The sequence below is a fragment of the Cetorhinus maximus genome, chromosome 12 (assembly GCF_964194155.1).
Source record: "Cetorhinus maximus chromosome 12, sCetMax3.hap1.1, whole genome shotgun sequence".
NCBI lineage: Eukaryota > Metazoa > Chordata > Chondrichthyes > Lamniformes > Cetorhinidae > Cetorhinus > Cetorhinus maximus.
The window spans coordinates 97,467,739-97,494,039 of NC_135890.1; the positions used below are offsets into that span (position 1 = coordinate 97,467,739).

Genomic DNA, 26,301 nt, shown 5'->3' on the forward strand with positions numbered 1-26,301 from the left:
CCTGTGATAAAGGACATTTAGAAAAACTTGCTGGCAGAAACAGACAATAGTGTTTTTTTAGTATTAAATATCCATAGGAACTGAAGAGGAATTGTGCAGTGGAAATGACTAGCCTTTGAGAAGTTGTAGTCGGGAAAACAAGGTCCTGCCAGCAGGAAACTGGAATAGAATATTTAGGTTAAAGTGTCTATGTATGCCTTTGAAATAGTCAGTCTGTATATTCTGCTACTATCGACAGTAGAACAGTGATGTCATCTGGTTTACCTCCTGGAACACAAAAAAAAGGTCATTTGCAATGCAAATCAAGTTTTCATCTAAACAAGCTTTTATCTACACCAGTACATTCGTATCCTTTAAACCACAGACTATAAACATTTCAGATTTTGATCCTCCCCAATATACACAATGGCTCCTACCAAAACCACAAAAGATCATAGGAAAGACAAGGTGAAAAGTTGCAACATACCATAGGAAAATACATTAAACTTCTGCATAAACAGGCTCTTTGCATCCTTTTTTCAGGTCCCTTGTTTGAACAACTATATTTCTTCAGCCAGATGCAAATGAATACACAGGCTGTAAACTCTGGTTATCTTAATGTCTGATATAAAATTTTATCCACCACACCCCCAAAAACCGTGCTCCTCCATTAATTTCATCGGCTCCTGAGCAAGTCAGTTAAAATTAGTTAAAGTGTAAACAAGATACCTAGCTGAGTATCCGGCACTGGGTTACAACAAATTGTAGCTTTTAGGCCTTCATATGATTGTTGGATTATTGAGTGAGACTGCCAATTTGATACAAAATTAGGAAATCATTCCATGTATCCTAATAACGTATCACACTTATACCAGTGGTATTTCAACCATTAGATGCTCGAAAGGAAGATGTATGACAAAATGTCAAAATGGTGCAGCAAAGGTCCTGTTCTAAGGTTAAGGTCAAGTATCTTCCAGCTAACTGCAACTGGTATATACTTAAATACTGCTATCTAGTACAAGGTCCTCAACATGAAATTTCCTTACCTTGCAGCACAAATATTAATTTCCAAATTATTTCAGTTCTGCCCCAATGTAAATCAACATTTTCTATAACAGTATATTCATAGTAATATAGCAATCTTACCTCGTACATTCAGTCCGTTATCACAAGCAAATTGTGCAAATGGTGACATATAGTTTGGATCATATGCTAGTTCATGAGCCTGTTCTGCAATGCTCCTTGCTGTTTGCTGAATGCTCTCGTAATTGGTCTTCTGCAATCACATTGCCATAATTAGATTTAGATTCAACTCACCTAATATATCCTTTGGAGGAATTTTTTATTTTTAAAACTGCATCTCTAAAGCATGCAAATTTCTACAAAGAAAAATGAAATGCATTCATAAATGAAAGCACCTTTCACAACCTCAGCATGTCCCAAAATGTTTTATAGCCAATAAAGTACTTTTTAAGTGTGGTTATTGTTATAAAAACAAAAAACTGCAGATGCTGGAAATCCAAAACAAAAACAGAAATACCTGGAAAAACTCAGCAGGTCTGGCAGCATCGGCGGAGAAGAACAAAGTTGACGTTTCGAGTCCCCATAAATATGAGGACTCGAAACGTCAACTTTGTTCTTCTCCGCCGATGCTGCCAGACCTGCTGAGTTTTTCCAGGTATTTCTGTTTTTGTTGTGGTTATTGTTATAACACAGGAAACGCAGCAACCAATTTGCTAAAACTCCCACAAACAGCAATGCAATAATGATTAGCTAATCTGCATTTATCGATGCTGATTTGAGAGATAAATATTGGCTAGGATACTGGAGTTAACCCTAGTTCTTCTTCAAGATGGTGCCTGAGAGGGGCAGATGGGGCCTCAGTTTAACATCTCACCCAGAAGACAACACCCTCTGTCAATGCAGCACTCCTGCACTATAATGTCAGCCCTTGTGTTAAATTAAAATTGCGGTATAAATGCAAGCTGTAGCTATATTTGACACGCGTCCCATTTCAACTTTATGCTGAATATCAAATCACCTAATAATTAGCACCTCAGCAAATGGAAAAAGCATTTTTGCTGCGCAGTATTTAATATAGCCCATGTTGTTTATGAGCATCTAATTTTTACCTTTAAACACTAAAGTCAAATACTTTAGTGGTGAAAATGTGAACTCATGCTGCACATTAGGTGAACATCTGTAGTAACAAAGTATTTTGACACCAAACAATCTGTCTTCAAGACTTAAACTAAAATCCCAGTAACTGAAGATTTCATGGATTGCCACATCTAATATTGTAATTCTCACATTGGTTCATGCATGAAAACCTAAAATATAGAAAAACCCTTGTGCTTCAAAGCTGATTAGGGAAGACATCCAAATAGCAAACTGAACTGAATGATGCCTAACAAAAACAAGCAGAACTTAATTTTTGCATGAATAGCATTTTCTTCCATGGAGCCTCTGGAGCTGAGAGAATTAATTGCATTTTGTAGAAATCTTCTACACAGTGTCTGTAGAACAGTTCTACAAATTACATCAGATTTCACTTGGATTCAAGTGACTTGGTAGAAAAATTACAGTATATTACATAAGTTTCTTGCAAAATAGTCAATTCTACTATGGAATAGTGATTTACTTCGGGGGGATAATTTCTCTTAAGCAGTGAATTTTTACTTTGCACTAATTAAATTAGATATTAATTGACAATTTTTATAGCAGGATAAATTTAACAAAAATACCTTTAGTTTCTTCAACTCCTGTAAGATCATGTAGTCAGGCATGTTATCAAATAAACCATCAGTTGCTGTCAAGATGATGTCTCCTAGTTGGACGTCAATGGAAGTACTGTCAGCAGCATCAGGGCTGTGAAGACACATTTTATTAGTAAAAGTTTTTGTTAGATTCTCAAGAATAAGTCCATGCAACTAAGTTCTATTTCAACTATTGCTGGAACCCAAACAAAACAAAGAGTCAAATTTACAACTATTCAAATTTCCAGTGCCAGTCATTTACAATGCACTGAAAATTTGAAATTAATGATTTACAGGAATTTTTCTGACTAAAGACAATAAAGCAAATGGGATGCATAACTTTCCTGGAAAAACAGTTGTGCACAAACTCCAAGAAATCAAGAAATTGTAAGATTCCTATGGAGTCCTACGCATACGACTGATTGTCATGACACATGGTATGATCCAGACCCTGCACATAGTGCAGAGGAGGGCAACAAAAATGATCTTAATGTCTATAGGGATGAACTGGGACAATAACTTAAGCTTGTACAGAAATGAAAAGTACCGTAGATGTCAGCGTATAAGTTGACCTATGAAGCCTCAAAAGATTACTCCAAAAACAGGGGTCGACTTATATGCAGAGTATAAAGTGAATCACTGGCGTGGGTGGTCACCATCTTCACAACATAGCCTAAGTCACCAGCTTGATCCCTTGCACCCAGTTATAACATCCGTTTGAGAGGTGAAAAATGGAGGCCGACTACAAATGCAAGTATAGCATGTCATGGCTGAAAGGGCAGTGGTCTTATATGTGTAAACATGATTTTTGGGGCTGAAGAAAATGGGGTTGTCTTTTATACCGGGTCGACTTATATGTCACGATCTACGATAAATCGGAAACATGTTCAGGACCACCAGAGCAAAATACAAAAGTTGAAGGACAAATTATGGATCAATGACTTAAGATGTCAGCTGGAATAGGTTAGCAGGAATAGTTGTTAGACTTAGACTTAAAATTAATTGAAGAAACAGCTAGATATTGTAGTGGGAAGATGGTAGAGTTTGTATTTTGGAAAGGGATAAAATGCCCTAAATTGAACTTTTTTGTGAAAAGTTCCACCCTCAAATCTGATCAAAGCAGTCACAGCTGCTTAATCACATTGCTTACTGGTGCTTAAATCCTTGGAATTTTTTTCCCTTCATAAAAACTTCAGTGAAATAATACAAATGCAATTCCGGTAATTCGTGTCAGAAAAGGCATTTTCAGTCAGTTGGTCATGGGAACAGTGACTTTAATACCCTAGCAGGAGGCTAATTCAATTTATCTTTGTACATAAGCATCATATAAATTTAGTTTGTGAATTAAACAGTGGTCCAGTAATCCGTATTTTGTAGCACATTTTTGCCCATTTCTGCTTTATAATCGATAGTGCCATATGGAGACTCTCCAGTGTCATTCCTTTAGATTCCCCAAAGCCACATACCAGGAACAGTGCCAGATACAGTTTTACTTTCCCTGGCAGTACTCTATGCGCTGCTGGCAAATTGCAGCAGTGACTGGAATGTGAACTGGGGATCACATGGTCTCATTTGCGAAGAGCCATAATTTCTGACTTCTTCAGAAAACAATTTTTTTTAAATGAAGAATGCTTAGCAATGCTAATCTTTTCCTTGTTCATTTGAGAACTGTACTTAAAGGGAAGGAGTAATAATCTTTCATGCAGTAGGTAAGAGTCCAGTCCTTCAAAAAGGAGCTGCGGATTTTTCCCTCCCATTTATTCTCCTGAAAATAGTGCATAGCAACAGGAAAAAATAAATTTCTCCCAAGCTCCTGAAGGTAAATCCAGCGTATTCAAAACTTTCCCTCTCTCCACCAATCCATTAAAAAATTCAACCCATGGGCTTCCAGGCTATCACCCCATCTGCAAACCCTCTTTTCCCACCCAAAATTCTTGAACATGCTTCCTCCCAGATCTGTGCCAATCTCTCCATTAACTATGCGAATCCCACTGATATTCTGCTCCTCCCACAACACCAAAAGTGTCCTAAGTAAAATCATGAATGGCATTCTCTGTGACTGCGTTATCCTTCCTCGTCTGCTCTGCAACCTTTGACTTTGTTTAAACCATCTTCCCACATTGCCTCCCCTGTTGTGCAGCCTAGCGAATTGACCCAGCTTGATTCCACTCTTAACTATCCATTAACCGCCAGATCATCTAGAATAACAGTTTCTCTTCCCAACCTTGTATTGTCTTCTCCAGAGTCTCCCAAGGACTTGGCTTCGCCTCTCTCCTATACATACTGCTCTTTGGCAACATCATCTACAGTCTTGGGTCAGTGTCCACTTGTGTACTGATACACAGATCAACCTCCACAAGTTGTCTCACTGCTCAACTTCCTTTACGCTGCCAGAGTGATTGCCCAGCATTCAATCTGGGATAAGCTACAAATTCCTCTAGCTAAATGTTGGGAGGGCTGAAGTTATCTCCAGCCCCTGTCACAAACTGTTTATCCACCATTCTCCCATCCCAGATCGAACTAGTTGTTCAAAAATGTAAGCTTTCAATTCGAGTCTGAGCTGAGCTGCCAAACCCACATCATACAAACATGTGAAATAAAAACAGAAAATGCTGGAAAAACTCAGCAGGTCTGGTAGCACCTGTGGAGAGAGAAACAGGGTTAACGTTTCAAGAATGTATACAAACATATGAAATAGGAGCAGGAGTAGGCCATTTGGCCCCCCCATCTTGCTCCACCCTTTGACAAGATCGTGGCCGATCTGATTGTGGCGTCAACTCTACTTTCCTGTCCACCCCCATTATCCTTTGACTCCCTTGTCAATCAAGAGGCTACAAAGTGACATAGATAGGTTAAGTGAGTGGGCAAAAATCTGGCAAATGGAACATAATGTATGCAAATGTGAAATCGTTCATTTTGGCAGGAAGAATAAAAAAGATTATCTAAATGGTGAGAGATTGAGGAGCTCAGATTCAGTGGGATCTGGGTGTCCTAGTGCACGAATCACAAAAGGTTAGTATGCAGATATAGCAGGTAATTAGGAAAGCTAATGTGATCATTTATTGTGAGGGGAATTGATTACAAAAGTAGGGAGGTTATACTTCAGTTGTACAAGGCATTGGCAAGACCACATCTAGTGAAGTATATAGAGTCCTGGTCTCCTCATTTAAAGAAAGATGAAAATGCGTTAGCAGTTCAGAGAATTTACCAGACTAATACCAGGAATGGGCAGATTGTCCTATGAGGAAAGGCTGAACAGGTTAGACTTGTATCCACTGGAATTTAGAAGAGTAAGAGGCGACTTAATTGAAACATACAAGATCCTGAGGGGTCTTGACAGGGTGGATGTGGAGAGGATGGTTCCTCTTGTGGGAGAATCTAGAGCTAGGAGTCATTGTTTGAAAATAAGGGGCTGCTCATTTAAGACAGATGAGGATATTTTTTTCTCTGAGGCTTGAGTCTCTTTAGAACTCTCGTCCTCAGAAGGCAGTGGTAGCAGAGTCTTTGAATATCTTTAAGGCAGAGCTAGATGGATTATTGATTAATAAGGGGTTGAAAGATATTCAGGGGTAGGCAGGCATGTTGAGGTTACATTCAGATCAGCCATGATCTTATTGAATGGCAGAGTAGGTTCAAGGGGCCATATAACCTACTCCTGGTCCTATTTCCTATGGGTAGTATAATGGATCTGTATCCCTGGGATGGGGGCTGGGTACGGGGACAATACTCAACTCTAGTGATTCCTGTCATACAGAAGTGCATGTCTGTAGACTGCTCGCCTGCAATTCCCCATAGTCCAATAGCCTTCCAATAGTCAGTATCTAGGTTAACACAAGAAAAAGGTTGACTCAGGTAAAGCACTGTGTCTGGTAAAAGCTGATGTAACTATAATACAGTAGACTTAACACCTTCAGGAATGCAACCAAAAGAAAAATAATGTGCCAATAGGAAATTTTAAAGTAAGTGGCCTTATTCTAATAAAAACTAAATTTCTTGAATTAAATGTCATTAATTGAAATCTTCCACAACGTGGCACTTGATATATTCATGACTTATGTGCATTTAAATAAAGGCTGGTATTTTACCTGTCATTCAGGACAACACCTTCTGCTTCGGGTGGTGCTATTGACAGTTGGAAGGGGGTGTTAAAGTAATGCTGTTGCTCATCTGACCGGTGAACCACTTCTCCACCTCGAACTACCAGAAAGCCAGAGTCTCCTAGGTTTGCTGTATGTAACTGATGACTACTACGGTCCAGAACAACTAAACAAGCAGTACTACTCCCTGCAAGAAAACAATGGGATAATTATACAGAATTTGAAAGAAAGCAAGGTACTGGTTAAAAAAAATTTAAAATTTGATTACAATGAACAATTGAGATTATTGCAGTCACCAAAAGATTAAAAAGCCTCTAATTAACCATCTGCATTTATTCCTTTTAATGGCAGAACAAATGGTTTCAAATACAGGATCTAAAAAGTTTTTGTCTAAATGCAATTAGGGGATACCTGGCGCATGGGCCCCAGCTATGCCTGTCTCTTTATGGGGTATGTGGAACATTCCTTGTTCCAGTCCTACTCCGGCCCCCTCCCACAACTCTTTCTCCGGTACATCGATGATTACTTCGGTGCTGCTTCATGCTCTCGTCGGGACCTGGAAAAATTTATTAATTTTGCTTCCAATCTCCACCCCTCCATCATCTTCACATGGTCCATCTCTGACACTTCTCTTCCCTTCCTTGACCTCTCTGTCTCAATTTCTGATGATAGACTGTCCACCAATATCCATTACAAGCCTACCGACTCCCACAGCTACCTCGACTACAGCTCCTCACCCCCCGCTTCTTGTAAAGACTCCATCCCATTCTCTCAGTTCCTTCGCCTCCGTCGCATCTGTTCTGATGACGCTACCTTCAAAAACAGCTCTTCTGACATGTCCTCCTTCTTCCTTAACCGAGGTTTTCCATCCACGGTCGTTGACAGGGCCCTCAACCGTGTCCGGCCCATATCCCGCGCATCCTCCCTCACGCCTTCTCGTCCTTCCCAGAAACATGATAGGGTCCCCCTTGTCCTCACTTATCACCCCACCAGCCTCCGCATTCAAAGGATCATCCTCCGCCATTTCCGCCAACTCCAGCATGATGCCACCACCAAACACATCTTCCCTTCACCCCCCCCTGGCGGCATTCCGTTGGGATCGTTCCCTCCGGGACACCCTGGTCCACTCCTCCATCACCCCCTACTCCTCAACCCCCACTTATGGCACCTCCCCATGCCCACGCAGAAGATGCAACACCTGCCCCTTCACTTCCTCTCTCCTCACCGTCCAAGGGCTCAAACACTCCTTTCAAGTGAAGCAGCATTTCACTTGCATTTCCCCTAACTTAGTCTACTGCATTCGTTGCTCCCAATGCGGTCTCCTCTACATTGGAGAGACCAAACGCAAACTGGGCGACCGTTTTGCGGAACACCTGCGGTCTGTCCGCAAGAAAGACCCAAACCTCCCTGTCGCTTGCCATTTTAACACTCCACCCTGTTCTCCTGCCCACATGTCTGTCCTTGGCTTGCTGCATTGTTCCAGTGAAGCCCAACGCAAACTGGAGGAACAGCACCTCATCTTCCGACTGGGCACTTTACAGCCTTCTGGGCTGAATATTGAATTCAACAACTTTAGATCTTAAACTCCCCCTCCCCCCATCCCCACCCCGTTTCTTCCCCCCCCCCTTTTTTTTTCAATAATTTATATAGATTCTTCTTTCCCCACCTATTTCCATTATTTTTAAATCTAAACTAAAACCTTGTTAGTCTTTCCACCCCACCCCCACTAGAGCTGTACTTTGAATATCCTGTCTTCCATTCTTAATTAGCACTTTTCTCAGACAAATGTCACCACCTTCGACACCTCTTTGACCCTTTTGTCTGTGACATCTTTTGATTATCTGCTCATCTCCACAATCACCACACCCTCAATGTGTCTCTTCCCCCCCCACCCACCTTAAACCAATTTATATTTCTCCCTTCTTCTAACTATGCTTCAGTTCTGCCGAAGGGCCATGAAGGCTCGAAACGTTAACTGATTTCTTCTCCGCCGATGCTGCCAGACCTGCTGAGTTTTTCCAGGTAATTCTGTTTTTGTAGGGGATACCCCTGTATCACAGATGGGAATACGGCCTCAACACAAATCTGCATTTGTGTGAAGACAATAGCATAAGCAGACAACAGTGCATTATAGCCTTTACAGGTTTATTATACAATTTAACTACAGATGACAGCTTTTAAATTCTTAAAATTATTATACCAGAATATAAAACGCAGTGAGAAATGGCCATTTGACCCAAGGAATCATGAATTACACCGTAAGAACTAAATTTAACTATAATTAAACACTGTCAATATTAACCATGTCAAAATTTCATTCACACAGCATAACTGTTGTGAATATCTGATTCCATAATTCATGTGTTTTAGAGGTATAACTTTTTAGTTTTAGGAATATAACTTTTAGGTTGGAGATTAAAATATTAAAGGTAGATAAATGGAAACATTTGGTTCATGAACTGGTAAATAGACCCTGAGTAATTACAGTTCAGAGTGTTTATTTAATGAGGTCAGAATTATAAGTGAGAAAACTTAAATAATGGATAACCCATCTCTGGACATCTTGGTACAGCCAGGGTGACTATCATTATCTCAATAAAAGGTTTAAATTATTTACACAGCTCCCCGATTAAAGAAGTTAAAAGCAGTTGCAAAAAAGGGAGTTCCTTGGTGGGACTAGCAATTCTAGAAAAGAGGGTTATAAACTCCATTGGAGATATAAATTATTTATCTGGGTCAGAGAATCAAAGGAGTTGTTTTGAAGGCGAAAAGTTCTTCCTTTGCATTTCTGTTTGGAACATCCTAGTGCATGCCACATTGCCATGGAAATTGACTAAGGGTTTGAAAGTTCCTTTATTTAATGTGTGCGCACGCGCGCGCACTCACAGAAGCAAGCAGTCAGCAGTTCAGTTTAGGAACAAAAACAATTTCAGCTCACTGAGTCAAGGGAGCAAAAGAGATAAATGTTAGTGGGGCCTGCATCTTAAGCAGAGAAAATACTATCATTCATTGCATGGAATGTGGTTGGAAGCTCAAGTTCAGTTTGGAGACAGAATTCAAGAGGGCAGAGAGGCTGTAAGATTTAACTAGTTTGGAGCTAGAAAAGGGACAAATCTACAGTAACCCGTGTAGTGAAAACAAGCAGTTAGCTTGGAGAACGCAGTGAAGACCAATATTGAGCTGAAAAAGCTCAGTCATGACATTTTGAAGATAAGTTGGAAAATCACTTAGCCAAAAGCTAATGGAAGGATCTCCATGAAACTTCATACCACGGACAATAGTTGGAACACTGAAGAAAAATCAAAGTGAATTCCAGAGAGCTGGGGCATACTTTTGGGTTGGTCCCAGGAAAATGAATAAAACTTCAAGAGTTCATAAGATAAGAGAATTCTTTTGGGGGGTGGGTGGGACTAAAAGTAAAACTAGATTCATAACATACATAATTATAAACTATAGTATTAAATTTGTAGTGTCTGCTTCATAATTTTAATATACAATTTTTTTCCCCGTTTAAAAACATAGAAATCTTGTGGCATAATTCCTTTCAATTTAATGAGAGTGTTTGAAATTAAACATTAATGGCTCCTACTGGGATTGTAACAATAACCAAATAGTAATTTGCTCTTTTTCTACTCTGATCTTGATTTTTCCTGAAAATAGCATCCTAGAATCAGGATTTGATGTAAAGCATGTATTTGTATACATATTACTAACTGCACTTTACTGTTTAGAGAATCCAAGAGATAACAGAGTGGAGTTTCTGCATTTGGTGCAACTGACAATTTGGATGCATATTGCATTTGAAATCACATTGATTTTCCCAATTGAAAAGTTACGGTTCAAGTTTCTGTTCAAACTCTTTTGCATAATCACAAACATAAAATATTCTATGATAGTATTAAAAGTAGCAACCTGGTGCAGTTTTACTAACATTGCCAGAAGTACTTCTATCACAAATCATCAGATTTTTAAAGTACCCAATTCACCACTAGAGCAACCCAATTTTCAAAATCCTGAAAATGACTTAAAAATCTACTGGTGTACATTAGTAAATAAATGATTTAATCTTTAGAAACTTTTAAACCATGAATATATAAATAACCTTTTTTTTAAACCTTTCTTGGACTGTGGCTTTAAAAACTACCATGGCTGCAGTTGAAAGACATGTTTCACTGGAACAGGATGAGGAATATCTACAATGTTGCTATCCTGAAACATAGGGTGCCATAAGAGAACAGGATGGTGCTGGAAAGGGGTCCTGAACTAAGGGGAACTGCCTAGCAACGACATTTTAATTGGCTCCCAATCAGGTGACCAAGGTTTTGTGTGATAGCAGTGAGCAGAGAGATCCTAGCCTGCAAAGAAAACACACCTAAAACCTCTTCTCCTGTGTGTGTAAGGTTCCAGTAAATCTACAAGGCTAGCTAGCTGGCTTTTTCTTCATATCTCTGTAACCTGTTCTCTCTGAAAAATCCCCTTTCAAGAGGAGATGGGAAAAATCAACAGTAGAGACATCAAAAAACAAGTTTTTCAACCAGTGAACCATAGACTGAAAGTGCTGGGAGACCACCTCATGTCACCAACGACAAACTGCAAGGAATTTAGAAGACATCAAAGTCAACCCATCTAATCCTGTATTCCGGATTGGTGCTATTGAACTGTTTTATTTCACCTATAAAATCAATGTTTTGTGTGTCTTGTGTGTGTGTGTGTGTATTATATATATATATATATATATATATATAGGGGTTTAAGAGTTTAAATTATTATGTTAGAAATTAGCAGTTCATATTTATTTCTTTTGCCACTAATTAAAGACAATTTTTTCAATGAACAGTTATTTACTTATTAAGTTTACAAATCTGGTGCTCGTATTCTGTTAACCCAAATTAAAACAGTTGAGTAGAATTGGGGCAATTTGGCGGTTTGGTCAAACTTTTCACATTTGTCATGGCTTGGGGAACAGTGGAGTTTGATATTACAGCGCCACTATCCCCAGTGAGTTGTGACAGTGTACACTTGTAGTAAATAAATGATTTAATCTTTAGAAACTTTAAAATCATGAATACAAGTACATTTGCACCATAACAAAGGCTCACTTTGAAAAGCATCTTCGAATAATTGCAAATGAGTGCAATCAGAAGAAACCTGCCATGCTCATTATTTCGATTTGAGGCTATTTGTGGGCAGGGCCAGCTTCCAGCACAACGTTTTTTTTTAAACCAGGGTTCAAGATCATGGAAACTGTTTACATTTCATGTAACCCGCGCCTAAAATTCCTCAATCTTTAGCACTGATTTGGCCAATTCAGGAGAATGGTAAAACCAGCACAAACTCTACACCACTATTTCTCAATCTCACTCAACGCGAATAATCTGAGCTTGAGGGTTCTTTTGAATCTCTTTTGCACAATAATGTCTTCTTTGGTAAGATCAGTAGATTGGAAACAGGTTTGAATGGATTTAAGGAATTAATACAATTTTCACCCATACTGAATCTAGATGATCTTAGTTTTCCTGCTTTGAAGTCTTGTGTTGAGGATTTTCTATCTCTAACCATAGGAAAGGCAATATCAATAGATGGATGCATGTGAAGGAAACAATACTTTAAATATAGCTGGACACTGAAGGCAAGTAATGCAAAGTAGTTGATGAGTGTAGAACAATATCAACTGGCTAATGAGTTGTAACTTATTCCAGAGCTTCAAACCAAGTGAATAAATGAAGCAACTGGCTTAAGTTACTTTCTTTCCATTAAAAAGATGGGAGGGCTCATACACGTGCAAACACCTCTGCCTCCTCTGCCTGGGCCAACATGTACTTTTTTGTTCCAGTGGTTGGTAATCATAAGCCCATAAAGGAGCTTTAAAAGTAAAGATTCTGACAGCAAGTTAAACACTCTAAGTAATTGGTCACAGTAATTAACTCCCAACTCCTACAATATTATGCAAAGGAATAAAATTTATATTAACCACAGTACATACAGAAGTAAAAAGGCCGTAAAATAAGCAGAATTGATTCTGAAAGTACAAGGAAGCAAAACCTTTCAAATACAAAAAACGTCTAGTCAACAATCAGAACTTACCTAACAATGGTACTTTGTTTTGTAGTAATTCACAATAGCTTGCAGTAAGGATTCCTACTGGGTTGGTTGGTACAAAGCGTCCTTCCCGTACCAGACGCTCACAAGTTCGCATCAGGGTCCCTGAGAATTGGGAAGGATCAACTCCATAATCTCTCCAACCTCCAACCCCATCTGCCACCCCTGAGAGAAAAGCAATTTGTATAAAGACTTAAAATTCATTTGAAACCACAAACAAAATTCAGGAAATCTGAAAAACCGAAAATGTGGGAAGCACTCAGCAGATCAGGTCTGTTCTCTGCACAGGTGGTGGTGAAAATGAACAATTGTGTCTGTGGGTCCTTTGCAGAAACCAGGTGTTTCTAGCATTTACTGCTGGTTTTTCAAATTTCATCTCATGGCATAGGGTTCTGAACTGAACATGGCATTGAAACAGTTCTACTTCTGTTTTCACGAAAAAGTCACTGACTAGCCAGAGGTGTAGCTAGTTACATTGTTTTAGCCACATACATTAATTTTAGAAGAAAACACCTGACAGGTAAATATATTTAATGTGCTTTACCAACATGAAATTTTGAAGCATGTCTCAACAAATTTACCAGATACAAGTCATCAGTAATTGCTGAGAATGCTAACTCAGACAACCAAATTCAGCCTAACATGAAGCAGTTTGGCATCCACAATTTTAAAAACTGGATAGTCACCTCCAGTCAGGCATTTTACAATATTTTCAGCAGAGTGAACAAATCCATTTCCAGTCCACTTCTGTGCATTGAAATAATTTCCACCAATTGTTAGTTTTACACAAAAGCACAGAAGGTCTTGCACGAACTGTAAGACCAGATTGAAACCAATAAATTTCAAATCAGTCCAGCACATTTTGAAGCCAAGCAACATAATCACTTTCAAAATCATGCTTGCTGGCACATTACTACGAATTGAGTGTAGACTTGGTCTTTCATTTAGCAAGCAGATTCTGTTTTTGCTTAAAACTCAGTCACTGTTGCTCACAAACCATCATGTCCTTTCCCCACAGTTTCAGAGTTCATTCTCCGATATCAATAGTTACAAAAGAACAAATCACACTTCTATCATTTGATTTGTGAAAGTTGTCCAGTTCACCTTTCTTGTTATGAACGTTTCTAATTGGTTGCAGCAGTTTGACAAACCTTTCCAGCACTTTGCCTGACACAGCCATAGCATATTCGTGAAGTACACAATTTCTGAATAATGGACACCAGTCTCTTTCAGCAACTCAAAAACTGGCGATGGTTTAGTACATTGGATCAGATAAAAATTATGTTTGCAAGTTTTCATCACATCTTTCGAATGAATCATGAACTGCCATTGAACACAGAGTTCTTGGTGAATTATACAGTGAAAGACTGCTGTATACTTCCAATCTTTTTTCAGCAATGTGACAAAATCAGAGCTTTGACCATTTATAGAAAATGCACTGAGGTGACCGAAAGCAAATGATCCAGGATTTGCTCAAATCCTCCAATGTTTTGTAGCAGCCAAAAGCTCCGAGTCTCGTGCAGTGTTTCAGTCCCATGCGCACCAACAGCTTTTGGAGTCAAAATCTGGCTCAACAAATTGCACATGGAATACTAACCAGGCAGTGCCACAAGTGCCTCCAGACAGATCCAGTAAACAACAAACTGAACACTCTAACTCTCAAATTTTCTGCAGAATTAAGCTTGATATTTGGTTCATAGTTTTCCAATAAAGTGCTCATGAGTGTCAATTTCTTTTACCACCTTTCCATCAGAAAAGTTTCTTTTTTGCATAGGTTACAACTTTCAAAAACAAGTTATCATTTCAGCACAATGTTCTGCTTAGAGTTAAGTTCAATCACAAAATTTCATATATTCTTTGTGAAACCAATTGGAAACTGTCAAATTTAGATATTTAAAATGTTTCTTATTCACATCTGGATGGGATCTGGAATGCACCATCTGAGAGTGCAGCAGAGGCAGATTCAATTGCGGCTTTCAAACAAGTATTGGATAATTATTTGAAGAGAAAAAAATTGCAAGGCCACAAGGGAGAGTGGGGCTAGCTGAGTGGCTCTTGCAAATTTTAAGCTTCAGGTAATGACTAATTGTCACTGACTCTGGGGGGAAAGCCTGGACACTGGGAAGACCAAGACTTCAATAGAAAGCAACTAGGAGATGGGGGTGTGTGTGGATGGAAAGAGAGATGCTGGGGTAGAAAGGTACATGGAGTCAGTTTCATGGAGGGCACACTTCATTGCAGGAGCAGTGAATTGCAGTGTGGTGGAAAAAGATGGATATTTTAAGCAGCAAGACCACTGTTTGGGTAATGAGTGTGCAGAGCTGGAAGCAACCCAGAACTTTGACTCAAATGGAGAACACATGCAGCAAACTGGAGAGTGGCCAAGAAATTTAGCTAGTAGGCAATAAATGCCACAGGGACATCACAACAAAAATGCCATGACGATGTTCTTCTGCCACACTGAATAGCTTATTTTCTTTACCCCAAATCTCTTTTGTCTTAACGTCAACTAGCTATTGATACTGCCATTTAACTCTGTAGCCACCCACTATGTGGTGTCTTAAAAGTCTTTTGACCATCTAGATATATATTACATCTATTGTATTACCCTTGTCCACTCTCCCTGATACCTTTTCAAACAATTCAGCAAGATTCATCCAACAAAAAACCTTCCCATTTGAAATCCATGTTGACTATTCATCATTACATTTTTGGTTACGAGATTTTTCTCACTTCTGCCTTTAGTGGGGGCTCCATTATTTTTCTTACCACCAATGTTAAGCTGACTGATCTATAGTTCCCTGGACTAGTAATGCCTGTATTTAAGAAATAGAATGTTAGCTACCCACCAGTGCTCTGACACTAAATCTTTTTCTAATGAATTAAATTATTAAATATGTGCAATAGCGCAAATGCTATCTCTTCCATAGATTCTTCTAAAATGTGTGCTAACAATCCATTCAGACCAGGGATTTTATCCTCAGAGTTTGATTAATTTACTATTTCTCCTCTAGTTTAAACGTGGTTATAGCACGGCCTCCACCACTGAAGTTGGGCCCATATTTGCCCATTAGTCAGCCTGTCTGTAAACAATCTCTCTCAAAAACCAATGGACTGATTTCAATGAAACTTGGTACACAGATGGGGTATGGCCCAAGGAAGAACGGATTAGTTTTTGGCAAAGATGCAGATCTGGATCCTGGAATTATTTAAAGGCTCCATTAACTTTGGGAGGAAGGGACAAGTTATTGTGGGCTGTTTTATTCAGAATGTTGTGAATTGCTTCATACACTGGGTGTAATTTGTCACAGCTGTCAAAACATGGCCAGAGGTTTCAGAGCAGGTTGTTGGATGTGGATTGGCCTGAAGCCTCCTCAGTGAGGTGCAAGCTCTTAATAAAAAAAATATACTTTTTCAGCTTTGTAGTTACAGAGGATCAACCAGGTGGGGAAAAGCTGATTATCTGTAATAATGGAGTGACACAGCATACAGAAATATATTTCTTCATTTGTTTCTAACGGCATCTTTTGATGTCATGTTGACCCAATGTCTCTCCATGGTAATTACTGAAGCAAAAATAATTATTTAACATTTCTGCCACTTTGCTATTACTGCCTGATATTTCATCCTGTCTATCCCTTAGTGGCCCTATTCCCCTCCCAACTTTTCTTTTTTTTTAAAAAATGTGCCTGCACAACATTTTACTATTACTTTTTGTTCCTTGATGGTTTAATTTCAGGTCCTCTTTGCCTTCCTAATTTTGACTTCTCTCCTAATATCCTTGTACACATTCTTGTCATGCTATCCTCTGCTATCCACATACTTAGTGTATGCTTCTTTCCATACCCTCAATTTTTCTCCCATATTTTGTTTACCCACGGTGTCTCATCAGTGTTTATTTTGTTCTTGCTCCTGTGAAGGTGGATGTTATTTTAAAAAATATTTTTGGGAATATAGTGGTATTCTATGAAGAAGGCTGTGTGCATGCACACATGGGTAATTAAACTGGAGGAAGGTTAGAGAAGACAGCTTGCCTGTGGGAACCAAGGGATGAAAGGTAAAGGTGCTAGATGTACACATTTGTAACGAGAGGCTATGGTGAAGTTAGAATTCAGAGTAAATAAGTTGGGTTTAAAAATTTGCATTAGGCGATAGCTAAGAACTTGACTTTTCAGCTGCTAAATTTCAAAGGGAGTTTAAGGAACTTTTGCAACTTACAAAGGTTTCATAAGTAAACAAGGGACAGTTATTAAATTTTATTTTATCTGCAAGTGGAAGCAACAGGAAAACATGAAAGATTTTTATATTTTGGAAAAGTTGAGTTCAAAGAGGTACTTAGGACAATGGAGTCTAGGATGAAAGGGAAAAAAAATATTTAAGGGAAATGTTTAGTTGCGTTGTGGTGGCTGTGTGGGGAGATATCCTGAGACCAGTTCTGTGCTGAGAAAAGTTGTGAATTTGAAGCAGCCATCCAGTCAGAAGTCTTTGTTGTCAGAACATAGTCTGTTTCTGAACTTCCTTCAGATTTCCACAGAAGGGTGGAAGAGAGTGAGGAGTTGTTTGGTATACTTTATTGAAGTAGCAGTTTTTTTGCCATGGGTAATATTACTGGATTTTTATGGTTAAAAATCTCTAAGAGGACTGTTGCCAAGTGGTTTACTTGTCTGTTCTGACCAAGTGGGTTTTTTGGGGGAATGTTTTGTAAGACTGTTTTAAGTGTACAATTTTAGTCTTGTGTGCTTTTTTTCTTCTTCTTGTGAATAAATCTTTTAATTTTAAAATCCTAAAAGTATTACTGGGATTCTATGTTTCTGGGATCAGTAATTTTACCTCGTACAAAAAAAAGTTATGATCAGTGAGACAAGTTATCCTCTGAGATTTGGCTTGCTCAGCGAATAACATCGGCTGTCATAACACTCTTAACTAGAATCTATTTTCCTGGACTGTTGAACATCATTTTATATGTCTCCTCATTGCTGTTCTACATCATTGTTTTCCACTTCATTCTTTGAAGAAACAAATTATATTTAATAGCACAGTCTGAGCAAACAAGAAAAGTCAAGCAACCTGTGGCAGTGTCCATTTACCTATCGCAAGGAAGCACCAATAAAATACAAAATGCTGGAAATACACAGCACCTAAAAATACTTTCATATTCAAACTCTTTACCAGAGTTGAAAAATTGATACCTTTATAGCACTTGAACAAGACAAGAACAGGCAAGAGCCGAGGGCCAGATAGTCAGAGTCTAAATTGCTTGTGTGAAAACAATTATATATAAAACTGAAAGAGATTAAGTAATACTTGTAGTACAAAGATCACCTTAGTTAACAGAGAGGCATTAGAAAAACAAGAAGGGAGCCAAAACAAGAAAATGAAGTTCAAGGTGGACACAACAAACAGCAGGGGTGTGCTGGGATAATAACCTGCGTTGATATAGACAGAGGCGCTTTACAGAACCGAGACAGTGAGGGAATTTGCAAAAGCTGGATCAAAAATGGATTTAAAGGCAGATTTTTGAACAGTAGAGAGGCAGCAGAGGAATTTATGGAGGGAGTTTCAGGAGACATAGCCAAAGCAATTGAAGGCTCTTCCACCACAAGTAGGGGATGAGGTTGGGAAGTGGAAGGAGAGGTGCACAAAACACAGAACAAAAGGTTTGTGGAGGTTACAAATGTAGGTTTGAAGCAGGACTGTAGATAAAGACAAGGCTTTTTATCTTGTGGCGTGGAATGCAGAGAGATGTGGGATCCATCATGGCCAAGAAAAGTCACTTTAATGATTAAAAAAGCGGTGTGGAAGGGGTTGGTGGGTTTCATGAAAGACAAAGCTTAGGAGTAGCAGACACGAGAATAAAGGGCTGATTAGGAACAGAGGTGGGTTAAAAAATAGGAAGATGGCAGACGATGAAATCCAATTCAAATGAAATGTTGGAGATCAGAGTGGCAAAGTTTAATGTGGTTCCTTATGGAGAATAGAAACTATGGGGTCCTTGATTTCATCCCCACCTCCCCAGAAACTGGCAAATAAATGAACTGAAGTAATTAGAGGAATGAGAAAAGATCTGACAATGGCACTAAAGAGGTCAACTGTTGTAGAGGTGGAGGCATAGAAGAAAAGTTGAAAGTTTAGTGGTGTATGTGTGAGGCAGCTTGGGGGACATCAGGGGAAGGAGAATTAATTGTTTTCCCAATCAGCCACTAACTTCACTTTGCTCTGGAAAAATTGAACCAGTTTAAGTGAATAGACTATTCAGCAGCTAACTTTTTAAAAAAATCTTATTTGGGCTATTTTCATCAGTATTCCCATTGCTTGAAATTATTCAAAAAGGTTTTAATAACAAAATGCAACATTTTAAAACCAACGCAGCAGTTTCCAGCATTACAGACGACCAGTCAGCTGTATGTGCTATTGACATATGCCATTGAAATACAAAACAAAATGACAGGAGGAATATTCTTTGAACGGGAACAATTCACAGGCATAAAATAACACACCAGCTTCTGAGTCAGCCACAATACTTGACCATACTGTTTAACATTAAACATTATCAGTTTAAAACTATGAAGAAACGGGGGTCTAAATTTGCTTTTAAATATCTGTAGTTAGAAATATTTTAATTCACAAATAGCTGTCCAACGTAATCAAGAAATCATGGGAAGTCACAAAAAAATGTTTAATGAGATTTAATTAATTTAAACAGGCTTTTTCTTTATGGGATATTCACTGATATGTGGGGCTTGTCTTATGAGGAGAGATTGAGCAGTTTAGGCCTATACTCGCTAGAGTTTAGAAGGATGAAAGGAGATCTAATTGAGGTATATAAGATGCTAAAGGGGATAGATAAAGTAGACGTGGAGCAGATGTTTCCCCTTGTGGGGCATTCTAGAACGAGAGGCCATAATTTTAGGCTAAAGGGTGGTAGATTTAAATCAGAGATGAGGAGGAATTACTTTTCTCAAAGGGTCGTGAATCTATGGAATTCACTACTTCAGAGTGCAGTAGATGCCGGGACGTTGAATAAATTTGAGGAGATAGACAGATTTTTAATTAATAACGGGTTGAAAGATTATGGGGAGAGGGCGGGAAATTGGAGTGGAGGCCGAAATGAGATCAGCCATGATCATATTGAATGGTGGGGCAGGCTCGAGGGGCTGAATTGCCTACTCCTGGTTCTTATGAGTAAGTTACAAAACTGGCACTTGGACTACAAAAATCACTGTTGTGGAAAATGACCAAAACTAAGGAATTCCAGTGTCTCAGTACTAGAAAGTTGAAGGCAGCTCAGAGAGATATTGGGGCATGGCAGCCAATGCAGTTTTTTATTTTATTCGGTCACAGGACATGGGTGTCACTGGCTAGGCCAGTGTTTGTTATCTATACCTAATTGCCCTCGAGAAGCTGGTGGTGAGCCGCCTTCTTAAGCTGCCGCAGTCCATGTGGGCTAGGTACATCCACAGTGCTGTTAGGATAGGAGTTCCAGGGTTCTGATCCAGGGACAGTGAAGGAATGGCAACATAGTTCATAATTAGGATGTTGTGTGGCTTGGAGGGGAGCTTGCAGTGGTGGTGTTCACATGCGTCAGCTGCCAATGTCCTGCTAGGTGATAGAGGTCCCTGTTTGGAAGGTGCTTTGATGGAGGCTTGGCAAATTGTTGCAGTGCATCTTGTATGTGTTACACACCACTATCACTGTGCGTCAATGATGAAGGGAGCAAATGTTTAAAGGTGGTGGATGGGGTGCCAATCAGGGGGGCTGCTTTGTCTTGGATGGTATGGAGTTTCTTGCATGTAGTTGGAGCTGCACTCATTACGCAAGTGAACAGTATTCCATCACGCTCCTGACTTGTGCCTTGTCGATAGTGGTCAGGCTTTGGGGAATCAGGAGGGACTTACTTGCCACAGAATTTGCAGCCTCTGACCCGCTCTTGTAGCCACAGTATTTATATGGCTGGTCCAGTTCAGTTTCTGTTCAAAGGTAGCCCCCAGGATGTTGATAGTCAGGGATTCAGCGATGGTAATGGCACTGAATGTCAAGGGAAGATGGTTAGATTCTCTGTTTTATGGAGATGGTCCTTGCCTGGCACCTAAGTGGCAAGTAACAGTCACACCACCTTATAGCCAAAGTCTGAACGTTGCCCAGGGCTTGTTGCATATGGACACGGACTGCTTCTTTATCAAAGGAGTCGCAAATGGTGAACATAGTGCTATCATCAGCAAACATCCCCATTTCTGACCTTATGGAGGGAAGGTCATTCATGAAGCAGCTGAAGATGGTTGGGCCGAGGACACTGCCCTGATGAACTCCTGCAATGAAGTGCTGGGACTGAGATGATCGGCCTCCAACAACCACAATCATCTTCCCTTGTGTTAGGTATGACTCCAACCAGTGGGGAGTTTTGCTCTCAATTCCCATTGAATCTAGTTTTTCTAGGCCTCCTTGATGCCACACTGGGTCAAATGTGGCTTGATATCAAAGGCAGTCAACTCTCACCTCTTGCATTCAGCTCTTTTGTCCACGATGTGATCAGGAACTGAGTAGCCCTGACGGAACTCAAAACTGAGCATCAGTGAGCAGGTTATTTCCGGGTTAAGTGTTGCTATAGCACTGTTGACGACACTTTCCATCACTTTGCTGATGATCAAGAGTAGATTGATGGGGTGGAAATTGGTCAGGTTGAACTTGTCCTGCTTTTTGTCAACAGGATAACGTGGGCAATTTTCCATATCATCAGGCAGATGCACTGGAACAGCTTAGCTAGGGACATGACTCGTCCTGGAGCACAAGTCTTCAGAGTTCCTTCCAAACGTTGTCAGGGTCCGTAGCCTTTGCAGTATCCAATTAAGGACAGGGGCAGATGGGTGGGACTTGGTACAGGATAGGATCCAGGCAACGGGCTTTTGCATAAGCTGAAATTTATGGAGAGTGGAAGATAGGTGGCCAGCCAAGAGAGGGTTGAAACAGTTGAGACTTGGGGTGACAAAGGCATCTATGAGGATTTCAGCAACTGACAGAGACTGAGGCAGGCATTGTCACAAATGTGGAAGTAGATAGCCTTTGGCATGAAGCAGAGAGAGGACCAGAAGCTCAACTCCAAGTCAAATAGATTGCCACGGTTGCCTACAATCTGGTTCAACCAAAGACAATGGTCCGGGAAAAAGAGAGTTTGAGGTGACGGGCAAAGATGATGACTTTGGCCTTTCCAATATTTATTCTCATGAAAGACAGTAAAGCTGCTTGGCTCACATTCAGAGGCAGTGGAGAGGTGAAGCTGGTGATCGTCAGCATGCAAGTGAAATTGACTGTGCTTTTAGATGATGTAATTACACCCTCCCAGTAATGGCACTGCAGCATCTCCACTGATGGGGGAGCAGGGATTGCAATTATAGTGTGACAAATCTACACAGGTAGCTTCCAGCAGAAACATGGATACAACAGTGGGAAAAAGTCAAGATTGTTTTAATATAGATAAACCATTTCTTTCCCCTCTCCAGTCAAAGGTCATACCTTCTAGAGGAACAGAATCCATGACTTTGCTGTGGGTCACCTCTGAAATGGAGTGGCAGTACAAATCACTGACCACCAGACAGTTAGCCACGAGTAAAGTTAGGCAAGGTCCTACATAAAGACGACAGTTATTGGTTCAACACACTAACCCCTCATTAACTGGTGCATTTTCTTAACTTAGCACAGGCTCTTCAAATGTCAAAACAATTCCAAATTAAGCTTGTTGATTCCTTACATTTTTTTTAAGAATCAAGCCATTTCCTCTTTAGAGCAATCTTAAATTAACTCAAAATGCTACAATGATTTTCACATTGTAAAAAACATACGCATAATTTAGAGAAGAGTAAGTTTTTGATGAATTTAAGGTTACATTTATACAGTTTCTAGATCTCAAACTGGTAGCTATAAAATAAGTCCAAGCTGGCAAAGCCCCATTTATGCTGCGCAACTGCAAATTGAGTTTTCAGGGTCAAAAGTGTGTTCTAATCAACACACATTTACTTACAAGCAGAGCTCTGCAGATGGTGTCTAATTTCAAAATGTCTTATGCCTGGATAAAGTGCCCATTCTCAAAATATTTAAAGTGTTCATGAGAGCCATGGAACCTCCTGCACATTCTTTAAACCAGGTTTGATACTGTACTATAGTCACATTCCATGTAGCGCCAATCTGAATGGAGCAAGCAAATGTATTTCCCATTTGTCTCACAGCTCCACTTTAATTAAAATTTAAATTGATCAAATTTTTTTTCTGCATATTCTTTAATTACATCATGGAAATGGTCCCAGCAAAACAGACGTGACAGTATAACTGCAACCGAAGGCAGAGGAATCTTTGCAACTCGTGTTCTATTTGTGTACATATTCATTGCGCACATGCACATACTCTAATGGTCACCATTGCGATTTTACCAAACCAGGACGGTTGAAGTCAATTAAATTAATCTCTGTTGCAAATGATGTTTCAAAATATGCAATCTCATCGAAGCCACACTTTAATGGTAACATGTGGTCGATTTCATATTTTCATATGATTGACAAATGCAGAAGTCAGTCTCAGTACACCAGTTCAAATACAGAAGTGAGTGCCTTCTTTGTTCGAAGACATACGTTTGAAACTGCAGTACTATAATGTTAACAGATCTGTAGTAAGGGCCTGTACGCGTTGATTTTCAATTCAACTGGGGGAATTTACGAATTGTTGCAATAGACATGAACAGTATCTCCAACACTTCCCCAACACAATTTTCATAGCCTGTCAGAACAAAAGGTCCCATGAACAGACATGACCCAAAAAAGATATTTATTCCCAATTAGAACCTATTTTGGGCCATAAATTTGCGTTTTAATGATCAGGAAGCTAAAAAGTTTGGGAATTTCATACATTACATAAAACATCGCAAGTGCAACTAAAAATTGAGGCCCACGTCTTATCCAATTGGCACTGACTGCGGGCTAGCATGTCATTGATCATATCAAAGGTAAAAATGGTGTTTTAACACAATGTTAAATAACATAGGTGTTTAAACAGCACTTTATAACTTGCTGAATTTTTAAAAATTTATTCATTCATTGGATGTGGGCTTTGCTGGCTGAGCCAGCATTTATTGCCCATCCCTAGTTATCCGTGGGAAGGTGGTGGTGAGCTGCCTTTTTAAACCGCTGCAGTCCATGTTGTGTAGGTACACCCACAATGCTGTTAGGAAGGGGGTTCCAGGATTTTGACCCAGCGACACTGAAGGAATTGCAATATACTTCCAAGTCAGGATGGTGAGTGACTTGGAAGGGAACTTCCAGTTGGTGTCCCATCTATCTGCTGCCCTTGTCCCTCTAGATGGTAGTGGTCGTGGGTTTGGAAGGTGCTGTTGAAGGAGCCTTGGTGAATTCCTACAGTGCATCTTGTAGATGGTACACACGTCTACTACTGTGTGTCACTGGTGGAGGAAGTGAAAGTTTGAGGGCTTTTTCCTGGACGGTGTCAAGCTTCTTGAGCGTTGTGGGAGCTGCACGCAAACAGGCAAGTGGGGAGTATTCCATCACACTCCTGACTTGTGCCTTGTAGATAGTGGACAGGCTTTGGGGAGTCAGGAGGAGAGTTACTCATCACAGGATGCCTAGCCTCTGACCTGCTCTTGTAGCCACAGTATTTATATGGCTAGTCCAGTTCAGTTTCTGGTCAATGGTAACCCCCAGGATGTTGATAGTGGGGGGACTCAGTGATGGTAATGCCATTGAATATCAGGGGGCCGATGGTTGAATTCTCTCTTGTTGGAGATGGTCATTGCCTGGAACTTGTGTGGCACGAATTTTACTTGCCACTTGTCAGCCCAAGACTGGATATTGCCCAGGTCTTGCTGCATTTGGACACGGACTGCTTCAGTATCTGAGTCGTCGCGAATGGTGCTGCACATTGTGCAATCATCAATGAACATTCCCACTTCTGGCCTTATGATATAAGGAAGGTCATTGATGAAGCAGCTGAAGATGGTTGGGTCAAGGACACTACCCTGAGGAACTCCTGCTGTGACATCCTGGATCTGAAGTGACTGGCCTCCAACAACCAATCCTCTTTTGTGCTAGGTATGACTCCAACCAGCAAAGAGTACTCCCCCCACCCCACCTCCGATTCCCATGGACTTCAGTTCTGCTCACCTCAGCTCGGGAGTTCAGCTCTTTTGCCCATGTTTGCACCAAGGCTGTAATGAGCTCAGGGACTGAGTGGCCCTGGCAGAACCCAAACTGGGCATCAATGAGCAGGTTAGTGCTGTGTTCAATAGCACTGTTGATGATCCCTTCCCTGACTTTATTGATGATCGTGGGGCAGTAATAGGCCGGGTTGGATTTGCTGAACCGGGCCCTTTGGTATCCGCCACAAAGCTGGTCTCGCCGCCCAACCCCCCCAAAGCCCATTGTGTAAATTATACTTGGGAACTTTTTTAAAACATTGCAGTTCTCTGATTGGAAACAAACAATAAAAATAATTACCCAAGACGTCGGCGCTCCTGTGGCGGGCAATGAAACACGCGTCGTCTCCGTAACACATTCCCTTCTTCAAAATCCCTTTCCTGAAGTCCTTCCCGAAGCCGCAACTGGCTGTGACCAGACTATAATCCCGAGAATCCGTCTGGGACAGTCCCCCTAACACCGCCCTGGCCACCAGTCTGCCGTAAGACAAAACCGAGAACATCACTGCACCCGGCGGGGGGGCCTGGCCGGCAGCTCCCAGCCCCCACTGACCGGGAGGACAGGGCGGGTGCGGACAGAGGCTCCCCTCGCGCCTCACACACACACACGCGCAGCTCCCGCTTGCTCTCTCTCTCTCTCCTCTCCTACTTTCTTTTTTCTCCGAAAACAAAAACACTCTTGTCACTCAAAGTCTCTGTTGCAGGTGGACCCGGCCGGCGCCGTCGAACTGATAATCGCCATCTTCCTTGCGCAAGACGCAACAGCAACGACACCGAGCGGACCAACTTCCCCCCACCCTCTAACCGCCCACCACGCGCGCGCGCCGCTCGCGGTGCTTGCTTGCTTGCTGGCTCACCCGCCACTCTCGTGACTGGACTCGGCAGTGCGTCATCCGCCGCTCTGACCTCACTGGATTGGGCTGTACGTCACCGCCGTCCTCTTCACCCAGCGACCGTCTCGCTCGAAGAAACCCCCCTTGGATCGTATTTTTTTTAAACTGCGTGATGAGTGCGGAGTTCGTGACGCGGTGACGTCATACAAATTGAAATTTAATGCTGCGTTTTTAATTTTTTTTTTCTCTTTTTTTTTAAAAATACGCATTCCTGATGGAGAAGCTCTGGAGAACTTGTTCTATGATAAATATCTCCGCGGATGGCTTTCGCGTGACCGCCCACCCGC

At 40.6% G+C, this 26,301-nt stretch overlaps 1 protein-coding gene across 1 annotated transcript; it reads right to left on the bottom strand.

The window, feature by feature from the left end:
* Positions 1-25,636, bottom strand: LOC144687731 (protein phosphatase PTC7 homolog). Its single transcript, XM_078554179.1, has 6 exons — positions 25,423-25,636; positions 12,917-13,096; positions 6,821-7,019; positions 2,724-2,847; positions 1,126-1,255; positions 1-267 (listed from the first exon to the last, which is right to left on the bottom strand). The coding sequence occupies exons 1-6, from the start codon at positions 25,622-25,624 to the stop codon at positions 209-211; spliced, it is 894 nt and encodes a 297-aa protein (XP_078410305.1). The 5' UTR covers positions 25,625-25,636; the 3' UTR covers positions 1-208.
* Between the last annotated feature and the right edge of the window lie 665 nt (positions 25,637-26,301).